This window comes from Danio aesculapii, chromosome 15, assembly GCF_903798145.1.
Source record: "Danio aesculapii chromosome 15, fDanAes4.1, whole genome shotgun sequence".
NCBI classification, from domain to species: Eukaryota; Metazoa; Chordata; class Actinopteri; order Cypriniformes; family Danionidae; genus Danio; species Danio aesculapii.
Window position 1 is genome coordinate 3,771,549 of NC_079449.1, and position 16,089 is coordinate 3,787,637.

At 35.7% G+C, this 16,089-nt stretch overlaps 1 protein-coding gene across 1 annotated transcript in view; it reads left to right on the forward strand.

Annotated features, from left to right (window-relative positions):
* Positions 1-16,089, forward strand: part of LOC130241336 (cytoplasmic dynein 2 heavy chain 1) — a 230,303-nt gene that overhangs the window by 58,572 nt on the left and 155,642 nt on the right. The window contains exons 27-34 of the mRNA XM_056473046.1: positions 1,539-1,921; positions 2,963-3,095; positions 4,702-4,819; positions 5,167-5,279; positions 5,572-5,685; positions 6,625-6,769; positions 12,810-13,015; positions 13,906-14,088. Of these exons, the coding sequence (XP_056329021.1) occupies positions 1,539-1,921; positions 2,963-3,095; positions 4,702-4,819; positions 5,167-5,279; positions 5,572-5,685; positions 6,625-6,769; positions 12,810-13,015; positions 13,906-14,088 (1,395 nt within the window). The remainder of the gene's footprint in view (positions 1-1,538; positions 1,922-2,962; positions 3,096-4,701; positions 4,820-5,166; positions 5,280-5,571; positions 5,686-6,624; positions 6,770-12,809; positions 13,016-13,905; positions 14,089-16,089) is intronic.

The following is a 16,089-nucleotide window of genomic DNA, read 5'->3' on the forward strand; positions in this document are numbered from 1 at the left end:
ATAAAGGGCGTGTAAATGAAGACTTTTTTTTGGGTGAACTCTGCCTTTGATCCAAATAGACAAAAATATATTTACATTTTTTTTATTTTATTTGAGCTTTTTTTAAATTATTTACTGCAATAATTAAAACTAAAAACTGAAATAAAAAATAATAAAACTTTGAAAGACATTTCTTCGAATCTGTAACTGAAAAACTAAATGGAAAATCTAAAAATAAAATTAAAAATTATATTAATAGCATAAAAATAATGCAAAAATAATTCTGCTACTTTGCAGTATTGCAGGCGCAATAACATAACAAATACTCAGGACTTTTTTAGAATTAGTTTTAGATTTTTATTATTAATTAATTTTTTATTTTATTATTTTTTGCATTTAGAAAATTATTAGAATTATTAGCCCCCCTTTGAATTTTTTTTCTTTTTTAAATATTTCCCAAGTGATGTTTGACAGCGCAAGGAAATTTTCACAGTATGTCTGATAATATTTTTTCTTCTGGAGAAAGACTTATTTGTTTTATTTTTGGCTTGAATAAAAGCAGTTTTAAATTTTTTAAAAACCATTTTAAGGTCAAAATTATTAGCCCCTTTAAGCACATTTTATTTCTCGATAATCTACAGCAGTGCTTCCCAACCCTTTTCCTGGAGGCACACCAACAGTACATATTTAGGATGTCTCTCTTACCTGACTAATTAACTTCAGGTTTTGGAGTCTCTTCTTATGTTCTAATTAGGTGATTCAGGTGTGTTTGATTAGGGGGACATTGAAAATGTGGACTGTTGGTGTGCCTTCAGGAACAGGGTTGGGAAACACTGGTCTACAGAACAAACCATTGTTATACAATAACTTGCCTATATACCCTAACCTGCCTAGTTAACCTAATTAACCTAGTTAAGCCTTTAAATGTCACTTTAAGCTGTATAGAAGTGTCTTGAAAAATATCTAGTCAAATATTATTTACTGTCATCATGGCAAAGATAAAATAAATCAGTTATTAGAGATGAGTTATTAAAACTATTATGTTTAGAAATGTGTTTAAGAAAATCTCTCCGTTAAACAGAAATTGTTGGAAAAAATAAACAGGGGGCTAATAATGCAGGGGAGCTAATAATTCTGACTTCAACTGTACATGCGCCGTGTGCTTTAGTGTTTTGTTTCATGTGAACTTGCGGTTAATGAGATCTCTCATTGGCTGCGTGTTCTAGTCCCGTTTTACGTGAGCACATGGCTTGTGTTGTCTCTTTATGTCATGTGCTCACCCGTCTATTGTGTATTTAAGGGAAAAAAACAGGGGGGCTAATAATTCAGGGGGCTAATAATTCTGACTTCAGCTGTATATTATGATGTATTGATCTATAAATTGAGGGTATGAATATAATATTATAAAATACAAATATAAATATAAAAATTCACAGAACACCATCTGAATATCATCTAAGACAGCATCTGAGTTATATTTAGGCAGCAATTTCAACACTGTAATTCTCCATCATCCGCACACATGACTGATTTCTCTCTCTCTTTTTGTCTGTGAGCAGGATCTGAACAGTCGTGCTCAGGCCGAGGTCTCCATCCGTGAGGCTCTACGAGAGCTGGAGCTTTGGGCCGCCGGCGCCAGCTTCACCCTCACAGACTACACAGACACTCAGGGCTGCTCTCTGCCCGTCATCAAGGACTGGAGGGACGTGGTCAACCAGGTGGGAGACAACCGCTGTCTCCTTCAGTCGCTCAAAGACTCGCCATATTACCTGCGCTTCCAGGACAAAGTGTCTCTGTGGGAAACACGGCTGGCTGACCTTGACGAGTACCTGCACAACCTCAACACCATCCAGAGGAAGTGGGTCTACCTGCAACCCATATTTGGTCGAGGGGCGTTGCCAAGGGAACAGGCCCGCTTTCAGAGGGTGGACCAGGACTTCAGGTCAGCGGGGAAGACGGAGGGAGGGAGTCTAGGTGTGAGAGAGACAAGTGCAGAGGAGACGATCAATGATTCAATATGTCGTAATATGAACATGCACAATATTGATGTAATGGGCACTATAGCATACGTTAATAATTATTTATCATTTAAAGTGCCTCTTGAGGATATTCAGATTGTATGTGCAGTGGTGTTCATAACATTTACATTGTGCAATAAGGCTTCAATAGTTAAAGTCACAATGAAAACTACAGAAGCTTTTATTAATCTTAGCTGATTCTCATTTCTTAGTCTAACCCAGGGATGGGCAAACTCGATCTTGGAGGGCCGGTGTCCCTACATAGTTTTGCACCAACCCTAATCAAACACACCTGCTTGTAGCTTTCTAGTGATCTTGAAGACACTAATTAGGGTGTTCAGGTGTGTTTGATTAGTGTTGGAGCAAAACTCTGCAGGCACACCGGCCCTCGAGGATCGAGTTTGCCCATGCCTGGACTAACCCTAATAACTAGGGCCAGAATCTGTGTACATTTTTTGCTATTTCTGCGCAGAATTTTTTTGAAATTTGCTTATTTATGCGTAATGATTTTGGGAGTATCAACTAAAACCTTAATATATTAAATAAAAAGTAACTTATATTTAATGTTTACAATGCAAATCAAATTAGATCCATTTTATTTGGTGAACAAAGCAAGTCTCTCATATAATATCTCTACTAAAAGACAGAAAATATTATTTACATACTATATTTTAAATAACTCATATAAATATTTTCTTATTAGTCAAGAATATTACTGAAATTACTTTAAAAACTGAATAAATATTTACACAAGTAAGTAAACAGAATCAATGATAGGCTAAAAATCTGCAGAATTGTGCGTGCAGATTCCATGTGGGCCTGCTAATAACACATTTTTAATGCATTAAAGAGTTTTATGCATTAAATGAGTGAAACGGAAGAGTTTTCTGTCCAGTGTCAATAAAGGCACATGGATGAAATGTTAAACCAAATAAATATACAATTACAATCATGTGTGTGTGAAGGGCCATCATGTCAGACGTTCAGAGGGACAGCAGGGTCGTGTCTCTCACCACTCGAGCAGGAATCAGGAACTCTCTGGTCACCATCCTGGACCAGTTACAGCGCTGCCAGAAATCCCTCAACGAGTTCCTGGAGGTAAAGCCGGCATTTAAATATTTCATAAAACTAAATTAAAAAGTATTTGTAAAGATTAATCAATTTTGAAAAATAATAATAGTGTGTGTGTGTGTGTATTAGGGGATGAACAACTTTAGACTTTTGGAAGTCAAGTTTTATGTTGTCGATGTTGGCTAATCGCTGGTGATGTCATCAATAAAACACAAGATGCAAATGTTTTGCAGTATGCCACAATTTGCTATTTATTTGTAGGAAGTAAATACACACAGGCTGTTTGACAGCTCATAACACGTTGTAAAAACAATACGACATTACCAATGACTAATTTTAGTGCAAAACAAATGCTCTGTCAACACTTTCATTTTATTAATAATGCAACATTAGCAGCCGGGCTAATTTTACAGCTGTATAAATGCAGTCAACACACTGATCACTGCACGTTCTAGTAAGAATGTACAACGTAACAACTGCAGATATTTTAGTGCAGAAGTAATGCATACGTCCTCAATGCATACAAAGTTATTCATAACATAATGCATGAAAGGCAAAGGCTATAATAACCTAAAGCCTTATTACAGTGTTAGAGATTCATTCAGATGCATATTTTACTGCTCTGATAGTGTGTGCTAGAAAGCTGCTCAAGTCGTTTTTCCCGGTTACTGACTCATCTTGGTTATCAGACATCTCCTCACTGCACATCTTCACCGCATTCACCGGGGATGATGTTTACACACACTGTGAAGTTTGCCACACGTACACGGCTGCACACTTCATGGTTCATTCACAATATATATATATATGAATATTTTTTTATATATATATTTCCCAAATGATGTTTAACAGAGCAAGGAAATTTTCACAGTATGTCTGATAATGTTTTTTCTTCTGGAGAAAGTCTTATTTGTTTTGTTTCGGCTAGAATAAAAGCAGTTTTTAATTTTTTAGAAACCATTTTAAGGTCAATATTATTAGCTCCTTTAAGCTATATTTTTTTCCTATAGTCTACAGAGCAACCCATCATTATACAATAACTTGCCTAATTACCCCATCCTTAAAATGTCACTTTAAGCTGTATAGAAGTGTCTTGAAAAATATCTAGTCAAATATTATTTACTGTCATCATGGCAAAGAGAAAATAAATCAGTTATTAGAAATGAGTTATTAAAGCTATTATGATTAGAAATGTGTTGAAAAAATCTTCTCTCCATTAAACAGAAATTAACAGGGGGGCTAATAATTTAAATTACAACTGTGTTGTATATGTATGTGTTATATATGTATGTGCATGTATATATGTATATAAATATATGTATATATGTATATAAATATATGTATATATGTATATGTAAATATATGTATATGTGTATATATATGTATATATATATGTATGTGTATATATATATGTGTGTGTGTGTGTGTGTGTGTGTGTATATATATATATATATATATATAAAAAATAAAATTTATTTGTAATAAAAATTATATAAATATATATGTAAACATTTTGGTTTAGTATTTTTGATATTTTATATGTTTTTTACCTGTGTGTATAAGTTAGGTTGTGAGTGTGTGAAATTCTTTATTTTAATAAATTCATTTGATTGACCCTCTGTGACCCCTTCAGGAGAAGCGTTCTGCATTTCCTCGATTTTACTTCATCGGAGATGATGATCTGCTGGAGATTCTGGGACAGGCCACAAACCCTACTGTCATACACACACACCTCAAGAAACTTTTTGCAGGTACACACATACACACACACACACACACACACACACACACACACACACACACACACATATACAGACAGGTTTGTTTTTGTGAATTGAGGGGACATTCCATAGATCTAATGGTTTTTATACTGTACAAGTTGTATTTTCTATCACCCTACTCCGTTCATACGCCTAACCTTACCCCTTACTGAAAACTGCATTTTTACTTTCTGAATAAAGCTCAATCTGTTTGATTTAGAATTGTTTTGAAAAATGGGGGCATGGCCAGTGTCCTCATAAGTCACCTTTAATTTGTAATGCCTCCTTTACTCATGTCATTACACATATTTGTCATGTGTGGTGTTTGTGTGTTGAAGGCATCAGCAGTGTGGAGTTTGATCAGAGTTTTCAGAGCATCACAGCCATGAGGTCACTGGAGGGCGAAACGGTGCCGCTCATCAACACCATCAGCATCTCCAACGACGTCGAGGTCTGAACTCACGCTTCAGGACACATCATCCCTTTACTGACACATGATGTTTTTATTACATTTGATCATAGCATTGATTGTTTTTTAATGTTTATAGAAATGTTGTATCAATATTCATGCATGCTTATGTATTGTTTCAGTTTTAAGATTTGTTTTTATTAACAAATATATTTAGATTTTTAGGTTACTATGATATTTTTTATAGGTTTTTATTATTTTTACGTTATTATATTTAGGTCATTATTATATTATTATAGGTTTTTATTATATGTAGTTTTGTGGTTGCAATTAGGTTTGGCTGAGCGCTCTGTCTGCAGAGATGAAAAACACCCTCAAACATCTTCTGTGTGAGTGTGTGAATTCTGGAAAGAAAGGAAATGTGGATCCCACACGCTTCCCTTCTCAGGTAAAACACACACACACACATACACACCCAAGGTTGGGTTTTGATGGTTTATGAGGACTCTCCATAGGCGTAATGTAGTTTATAATGTAAAACGGTGTATTATATGCACCTATACCACCCAACCCTCACAGGAACTTTGTTGCAAAACGTTGAATGTTAAAAAAAACCTTGTTAGGTATAATTTTTAAGCTTTGTAGAATTACAAGTAAAAATAAAATGTCCTCATAAAACCACATTAACATTGTAATACCTTGGTCTTTCCCATATTAATATACAAACATGTGTGCTCATAAATCACATAAACAAGCACACGCACAAATACACAGGTTGGGCTTTAAGGGTTTATGAGGACTCTCCATAGTCGTAATGTAGTTTATAATGTAAAAACAGTGTATTATATGGCCCTACACCACCCAACCCTCACAGGAAATTTGTTGCAAAATGTAGAATGTTAAGAAATCCTGTTAAGTATGATTTTAAGCTTTTTTGAATTACAAGGACACCTAACATGTCCTCATAAAACCACCTCAACATTGTAATACCTTGGTCTTACCCATATTAATATACAAATGTGTGTACTCATAAATCACATAAACAAGCACACACACAAATACACAGGTTGGGCTTTGATGGTTTATGAGGACTCTCCATAGTTGTAATGCAGTTTGTACTGTAAAAACAGTGTATTATATGGCCCTACACCACCCAACCCTCACAGGAAATTTGTTGCAAAATGTTGAATGTTAAGAAATCCTGTTTAGTATGATTGTCAGCTTTTTTGAATTACAAGGACACATATGTCCTCATAAAACCACCTCAACATTGTAATACCTTGGTCTTACCCATATTAATATACAAATGTGGGTCCATAAACAAGCACAAACACATAAACCCTCTAGGAGTGTTTGCAGTTCATCAGAAGTAACTGTGTGTTTCCAGGTTCTGTGTCTGGCAGAGCAGATTGAGTTCACAGCTGCTGTGGAGATCAGCATCCGGCAGCAGAACCTCCATCAGCTGGAGCAGCAGCTCACAGCCAAACTGGAGAACTACACCAGTGTGGACACCAGCACTGACAACACCACAGGTAACCTCACTCTACACTGCTTTAAAGCTCCCATCAAGTGCTTTGAAATCTGCATTTTTTTGGGATGTTTGATGTGATCTCAACTGAAACATAAAGAGAGAGTGGGACATAATGTAGCTCCTCCCCTTTTAAAAAATAGCCAATAGTTGTTATTTTTATCACAACTCTGCCATTGAGAGTGGTTAAGCTCAAGCGCATCAAATGAAAAGCAAATTAGAGGAAGGGGCGGGACATGTTAGACACGAGAAAGCATTTGATTGGTCAGATTTCATGAGAAATTGAAGTATGAGGTGACGTCAAAAAATGGTTGATCCATTTAGGCGGAAGTGACAAACTGCAAGCTTTACATGTTTATATCATATCATCATTTTCTAAACGCAAATTTTGCCACTGTTTTGGAGCACAATAGCTTATAGACATCCTTAAAACAGACTGATACTAACATCTAAAATGTTTTATTTTTATTTCATGGGACCTTTAATATTATTGTATTTCTTCATATTCTGATTGAGATTTTTTTTTGTATTTTCAATTTAATTAAAAAAATTACGTTTAAATTACGTTTCTAGAATTTTCACAATTGTTTTGTTTGGACTTTTATTTTTATACTTATTTAGTTGTGCATTTTCTTTTTCAGTTTTAGTTCAGTTTTAGTCTTTATTGAATTCCAGTAAGTAAATTATGTGCTTTAAAATATTGCAGGCAACATTTCATCAATGTAGTTATATATTATTGCATTTTAATTGGATTTCAGTTGACAAAAACTTTATAGACTTTGTAGTATGTTTAAGATAAAAACAACAACAACCTGTAATGTGTTTTAGAATTCAGTTTATAGTTGTAGATTTTATTTTGCATTAAGAAAAAGGATCAATTAACATTAAAAACAAATACATGTTGATTAAGCACAATTAATTCCATTTAAAGTTCATTCATTCATTTTCCTTCGGCTTAGTCCGTTATTCATCAGGGGTCGCCACAGCGGAATGAACCGCCTACTATTTCAGCATATGTTTTTTGCAGCAAATTCATTCTAGCTGCAACCCAGTACCGGGAAACACCCATGCACAGTTACATTCACACACACACACACACACACACACACACACACAGACACACACACACACACACACTCATACACTACGGCCAATTTAGTTTCTTCAATTCCCCTATAGCGTATGTGTTTGGACTGTGTGGGAAACCGGAGCACCAGTAGGAAACTCATGCCAACACGGGGAGAACAAGCAAACTCCACACATTTAAAGTTATGTGTTATTCCTTTAATTTATTTCTTTGTTTGCTTTTGATGAGATCGAAAAATACTTTTATATCTTAATCTTCCATATAATTATATGCATTAAAGTATAATACTATACTAATATCCTTATTTTAATATAATGTTGATGTGGATGTGTGTGTGTGAGTCTATTGACACAGTGTATTGAAGTTATTTGACATAACTTCAGTGTGTCTTTTAGCCAGCTACTGAATCTGAATAAAGCTTTTAAGTCTTTAACTGTATATTTATAGCGTTTGCTAATCGTCAGGTTAATCAAATAAATAAAGCGGTGTAAGCATCCATAAAGCTCTCTTTATGAGCTCAGGGCTTTATTCACTGCAGCTCCAGTGAGATTCACTATAAACTGAAGTAAATGGAGCCTCTGATGAGTCACACTGTTAGCACTGATTATGGCTAATTTTGTGTGTAAGGGGGAAAACTGCAGCTAATGCTGCTGCTTTGAGCTTCAGCCATCCATTAGAAACACTTCCAGGAGATTCTTTACAGTATATGAAGAGTTCAGATGCAAAAGCCGCTAAACGCCACTTCCGCCAAAATGAGATAAAGACATTGAGCGAATGCTTTAGGCACGTAGTACACTATCAACAAATGGATTTGCTTCAAATCATCTAAATCCCAGAGTCAGCGCATTCAGAGATTACAGTTTGTTGGCAAAAGCCGCTAAATGCCACTTGCCTTTGACAGCAAAAGTCTCTATATTCCGATAAGCAGTCAGAAGGTGCGAATCGAATCATATGTTTTCGATGTAGCAGCGCGCTGATACGCAGGCTTTTATTCCGATTTCGATTTTAAAAGACAGAGTTTGAGGAACTGGATGAGACTGTCCAAATCTCAGTGAATGGCAAATGAAAACGTCCCTTACCTCAAAACTCTGTGCATTCTAAGAAACAAAACATACTGTACAGTCGGAAGTGTAACATACATTCATCACGCTTTTTTGCTTTTACTTTGAATGAGTCCGATTTACTGTTCATTAAACGGCAACTGCATTTCACGAAAAACAGAGTTAGGATGCTGTTTTTTATCCCACGTGGATGCTATGAGGATAAACACGGGACCAAGACCTTAAAGTATGGTGAAAATAAATGAATGACCGCTTCTAAAATTGTCTGAGAGACGTCCCCTTTTTGTCCAGTTGGCCTACCTTGTGTTTATTTGCTAATTTAAACTATTTTTTAAAAGATAAATATAATGTATAAGACTATACATTATTTGCATTCATATTCCTATAGATCTGATAAGCCTTTATATTAATGGACAATGCACAGATATTGATGTTTCACAATGTTTTACACTACATTATTTGAATCTAACAAGCTTAGATTACAATGTTTACATTGCTCTACTTACATTAAATCTAAATCCTAAATATGAGAAATGACAACAGATTGTTCAGATTTAATTAATGTCAGTTTTAATATTATTGATTAATGGACTTACTTGACAGATTTCATTCATTCATTTTCCTTCTGCTTTTTCCCTGGTTTATCACAGCGGAATGAACCGCCACTTACTTGACATATTTATGTATTTTAGGTGGTTTGTGTATGTGTTTTATGTTTGGTAAAATAATTTGTAATGGCATCTTTAGTGATTTTAGTGAACTAATTACGCTGTCTTGTCCCAATAGGTCCCAATAGGTGGATTTAGAGGTTTTTGCATAAAAAGCACTAGTGGATTTAGCTGGTTTTGCCGCAAAAGAAAATCTACCTTGTTAAAAGCCAAAGAATTGTCTAAAGTGACATTTTCGAAAAAAGTCATTTTATTTACCACCTAATCACCTTTTCATTACATATAAAATGAAACTTCTGAACCTAATCAGAGGAGCCTGATAGAAAATGCTCATTTACAAGAAAAGAGGTCTGATGGATTTAGAGGGTTTTGCATCTGAACTCTTCATATACTAATGCTGTGCAATTAATCGAAATTCAATTTGGATTGTGGCCGATTGTGTAAAGTCCATAATTGTGATAAAATGATTATTGCGTCATATCCTGCTCCCTTTCTAGTAGTTGCTTTTGTTTTTCTGCAAAGCCCAATTTCATGTGGATATATCAGTAAATTCTTCTGTTTTTGGCAGAATGAAAGTCTGCATAAATAAAAAAAAATTAAATAAAATAAAAGAATTATTAGCTCTACTGAATTATTAGCCCTCCTGTATATTTCTCTCCCCTAGTATATTTTTCAAGACACTAAGGTTCAGCTTAAAGTGACATTTAAAGGCTTAACTAGGTTAATTAGGCAAGTCATTGTGTAACAGGGGTTTGTTCTGTAGACCAGTGTTTCCCAAAGTTGGGGTCGCGTCGCTTGGTGATTTTCAAAAATTTCATAAATGTTATTAAACTATTAGAATTACTATATTTTATCCAATACATACAGAAGATAAATAGTAGTTAGTATTTGCATAAAAATACAACATGCAAATAAAAAGCCATCAGCCTTTCAGTTTTTTTTCCATTGGATTGCGACCCCTGGGGTTATTACGCTAGATTAATGGCACAGCAATAGTGTTAGTTGCAGCAGATTGATTTTACGGCTTCGAATGTTATCACTCTGTTAAATGGGCGTTATCAATGATTATCAGCTGATAAATATGGGCCAGTAGGCCCACATGGTTATCGTCCATCCACATGGTTAATCAGCTATACTAATAAAAAAGACTCCAGGTCTGTTTTTACATTACTGTAGCGGTTGGGTTTAGGGTTGGGGTAAGGGGGTAGACCTTAATAAAATACAATTAATGGGAAATTTAATAATAAAAAAAATCTCGTTAACTTCCGGCAGCAGCCGTGTGTGATCTATAGCCGATTAACCATGTGGATGGATGATAACAGCCTTCTGAGCCTACCAGTAGGTGCAGAAGGCCCCTACTGGCCCATATCTATCAGCTGATAACCACTGATAACGCCCATTCAATCGAGTGATAAGATTCAAAGCAGCTGACTGATGGACATTAAAAATAATGGGTGCTTCTGAACATTGAGGGTGATCTCTAAGTGCTGGTTTCCAAAATTAAACCAAGAATAGTCTTGTGCTGTAAACATTGTACTCACCATTTTAATTAAGTGAGATTAATATTAAATTAAACAAATGAATAATGACTATAAAAATTATATGGTTGTTAGGCTGTCAATATGCTCGTGTTTATATAGTTCCTATTGGTTTGTGTGCACTGTTGTGTGCAATGCTTGTATGTTTAAAACCACCTCCGACGATGGTGGGGGTCGCGAGTCACTGGAATTTTTATTTTGAGGTTCAAGGGCTGAACCCCTGCTATAGACAATCGAAAACAAATATTGCTTAAGGGAGCTAGTATTATTGATCTTAAAATGGTTTTCAAAAAATGAAAAACTGCTTTTATTCTAGCTGAAATAAAACAAATAAGACTTTCTCCAGAAGAAAAAATATTATAGGGAATACTGTGAAAAATTCTTTAATCTGTTAAACATAATTTAAGAAATATCTGAAAAAGAAAAAAGATCACTGGAGGATGAATAATACTTATGACTTCAACTGTATTCTGAGAAAATAATTACGTATATAGTAACTATGTAAAAAAAGCAAAATAACTTGCTTTTTATAATGAGCAGTGGTGGAAAGAGTACTGAAAAATCATACTCAAGTAAAAGTAGCATTACTTGCCTAAAAATGTAGTGCGAGTAAAAAGTATCTGTTGTAAATATTACTCAAAGTATGAGTAAAAAGTAGCCCTTTCAAAAGTACGCTGTGAAAAGCTGATGCATTTACATGTAATTTGTGGATGTGTGTAAACGTAACATTCTGTAGTGCATTTAGTTATTGCCCAGGCACACAATGTCATAAGACTTTATTATTTGGTTAGATTTAGGTTGTGACGTCAGGTGACCAATATTCAACATCTAGCCAGCGTCTAAGGACAATGTTATTTTGATGTCCAATAATGACGTCAAAAGACGTTGATATTTGGTCGATTTTAGGTTGTTAGAACGTAACCAAAATCCAACGTCGACCCAACATCTAAAACCAACGTCATATTGATGTCAAATACTGACATTTATTCATCAGGTATGGCAACCAAAATCCAACATCTGATAGACGTCATAGTGGTAACGTCCACACAACGTCAAGCTGCAACATCATTAGACGTTGATGTTTGATTGGTTTTAGGTTGGACATTGACGTTGGCGTAACGTTGAGTTCTGACATAAACTCGATTTTCATTTCCAAACAAAATGCAATGTCCCCATGACGTTTGGGTAGCTTGTGCCTGCTGGGTGTTTTAAGTGATTTCGGTCATCATCCAGTAAACATCTGTCATCTTGTCATCAGTGACATGCATCTAAACAGTCTCTAGGTCAATGCATGTAAAGACTTTGGACATCTTCTTGGACATTTTGAATACTTCCAAACAGTTTGCTGCAATTATAAATCGCCCATGTCTTAAGGTTGTTCATTGTGATGCGATTTACCTTCTATGTGCGATTTGATTGGACTCGCTGGACTGATTTTTCTAATCCCCATAGACAAGACAAAATAAAGTAGTGACTGCAGGTTGAAGGAGAGTAGTGGAGTAAAAGTACCGATACAGCACTAAAAATGTACTCAAGAGTAAGTAAAAGTACACATTTTTAAAACTACTCAGTAAACTACAATTCCTGAGAAAAACTACTCCACTACAGTAATTTGAGTATTTGTAATTAGTTACTTTACACCACTGATAATGAGTGATAATGCATTGGTGCTGCTGGTTTTGTTTTGCAGAGTCACGTGTTCTGCAGATGAAACTGAAGGCTCTGATTCTGGACGTGATCCACAACATCTCAGTGGTGCAGAGTCTGAGACAAGCCCAGATTAACAGCACTGACGACTGGATGTGGAAGAAACAGCTGCGCTTTTACCTGAACGCAGACCAGAGCTGCTCCATACAGATGGTGGACGCAGAGTTCAGATACACATATGAGTACCAGGTGAGGGTCATGTGAACAGATCAGCGTTAAGGTGATGAAGTTACACTCTTAATGCAGCACAAATGATCAAAGCTGAGCTACGAAAGTTGATTATGCAAATGACACTGGATGCTCACATAGTGGAAAATGACCATCATCATGAACATCAGCATATTTGATCGTCTAATCTAATTTTGGTGTGGTATAATTTCTATTTTAGCATGGAAACAATTATTTTTGACACTATTTGTTTACCATTACAGCACACATAGCACCATTTGTTAAAAGTTGCAGTCAGTTTTAAAAGGGCCCTATTATGTCATTATGAGATGTAAAATAAGTCTCGGATGTCTTGAGTGTGTATGTAAGGTTACAGCTCAAAATACCACAGAAATAATGTTTTATAGCTCTTTGATACTGCCCCTTTTAGGCTTTGATCCTAAATTTGCTGTTTTGGTGACTGTCACTTTAAATTCAAATGAGACTGTGCTCTTTTTAAAAGAGGGCGGAGCTACAAATGCCTATGTGTCAGCATAGTGGCAGATTCAAAAACTAACTTACGTCCTTTGCTAATAAGGGAGAGATGGCCACTAGTGGGCAGGGCTTTCCCCTTCTGATGACACGTACAAAGGGAGAATGTCAATCAAAGTGTTTCTGCAGACTGTTTTATATGTGATTATAACAAATAGAATTAATACATTTTTACAACTAGAAGCTGGTTATATTCACACACTATTGCCACACAACTGTGTTTAAACCACTTATAAAAGTGATTTTTGCTTAATAGGTGCCCTTTAAAGATCCTCTCCCCCAAAATGAAACTGGTTGAATGGAGCATATACCAACTTACGTATTATTCATTCACAAGACAGCACAAACAATCTCTCTCTCTCTCTCTCTCTCTCTCTCAGGGTAATGCTGCAAAACTGGTCCACACACCACTGACGGATAAGTGCTATCTGACCCTCACGCAGGCCATGAAGATGGGTTTGGGCGGAAATCCTTACGGGCCTGCAGGAACTGGAAAAACAGAGTCGGTCAAAGCCCTGGGAGGATTGTTCGGAAGACAAGTGCTGGTCTTTAACTGTGATGAGGTACAAACAGACTTTTACACAGACACACATCTCCATTGGAAATCATTGGATTAAAACCCACTAGCTGCAGTACCGTGTGTGTGTGTGTGTGTGGATGTAAACTATTAAACCAGATCTTTTTTGATCTATAAGTAAGATTTTATTTCAAGCTGCGCCCTCTTACACCTCTTACCCTCTCACCAAATCTGCATTTACCTGGTCAAAAATACTGTAACAATAGTGAAATATTATTACAGTTTAAATTAACTGTTCTCTATTAATACAATATAAATAGTAAATGAAATATTTTTTTAATAACAATACCTGTTTTGTCCCTATGTTTAGTTTTGTTTAGTTGTACAGTATTTCACGCCCTGTCTCTTAAGTTAGTATAAATATATATATATATATACTTGACAGCACTACCTACTGTGCCACCGTGTCTTCTATATATATATATATATATATATATATATATATATATATATATATATATATATATATATATATTTATAAATGCATGGTTTCCGCTACTTCCATGGCGGGGCGCCACGCCAAAATTCATCCCGCCACGGCTACATCCCAGCTTCTCATTCAAAACATTTAATTTTTTTAATATCGGGTGATGATAATCGCACCAAAACGTATTAAAGGGTAAGTGAATTATAACAGCGTGAACTTTTCTGTAACCGTAGTAGTGCTGTGTGTTAATTGTTAAACCCTTTAAGGTTACGTGCTGACTGACTGACAGGTGCGTGATGCGTCAGGCCAGCAAACACGACGTATAGCCTAGGTGTTTCACTTTACTTCAGGATGCATTAATACCGCTCTGTAGGTCTATTGGAGATATTCATAAATATTCCTAGCAAATCTAATAAATGTTGGAGACATACTCGTTACATAAACCCACTAAATCACACTTCAGCAGCATTTATTTGTGAGCGCACAATAAGATCTGCGCTCAGTGTTGCCAGATGATGCTGTTTCCAGCCCAAAAGCTGTCGGGATCACAAGCGATAAACACTGTTCTAAGCATATGTATGCAAGATATGTATGAACGGGGGCTATGGCATCTCTTTGGGAGATCAAAACAGGTTTATGAGGGCAGACCGGGGCTGGCGGGCACGTCGTTGCAAAACCGGCCAAATTTTCACTACCCGTCTATGTCACTTTTTACCTGCAAAAATAAGTTAAAAACCGGCCAATTGGCCGGGAATTCACCCAATCTGGCAACAATGTCTGCGCTTAAGCAGCGCGTATTTGAGGGCGCGCAAGAAGCTTTGTGCATGAGCAGAGGAAATTGGCGCGCAAGCAAAGCCGCATGCTGTAGGCTATTACATAAATGCGATCTCGACTGCGCTCATGACATTTGTCAATGAAATAACGCCACAGGTAGTTAGTAGATCTGTGTAAAAAAGGCCTGCCGCCACAGCTGGAAAAAATCCTAGAGGAAACACTGTATATATTTAGGGGTACAACAATTATAGATTTTGGTTGTACGAATAGACTAAGGAATAATCACGGTTTCAAGGTTTAACGATTATTATGCATTCATTAATTTCAAAACACTACTAGTTTAGAAAATCACATGAAAAGTGTTATTTATTGTGGCTCAGTAACCAAATAACACAGCACAAAGTAATGATAATAAAAAACAATAGTCCATTTCTCTTTGGACTTAAAAATAAGTGAAAAAATGATTTTGACATTTAAACATAAGTTATAATTTAACATTGAAAATAAATGTGAGAACAATAAATCTGAGACTAATAAATAAATAAATGCAAATGTTAAGTATTAAAAAATGTATTTGTCCAATGTAAATCTAAGCTACATTTTAGCTAAGGATTTCCTTTGTAAAGAGAACAAATGTAGTCAAAGGCTTCTGAAGCTCTGAAAGGCACTTTTGATCAACTAGATTCATTCATTAATTTACTTTTCAGCTTAGTCCCTTTATTAATCAGGGGTCGCCACAGCGGAATGAACCACCAACTTATCCAGAATATGTTTAAATAAAGAACT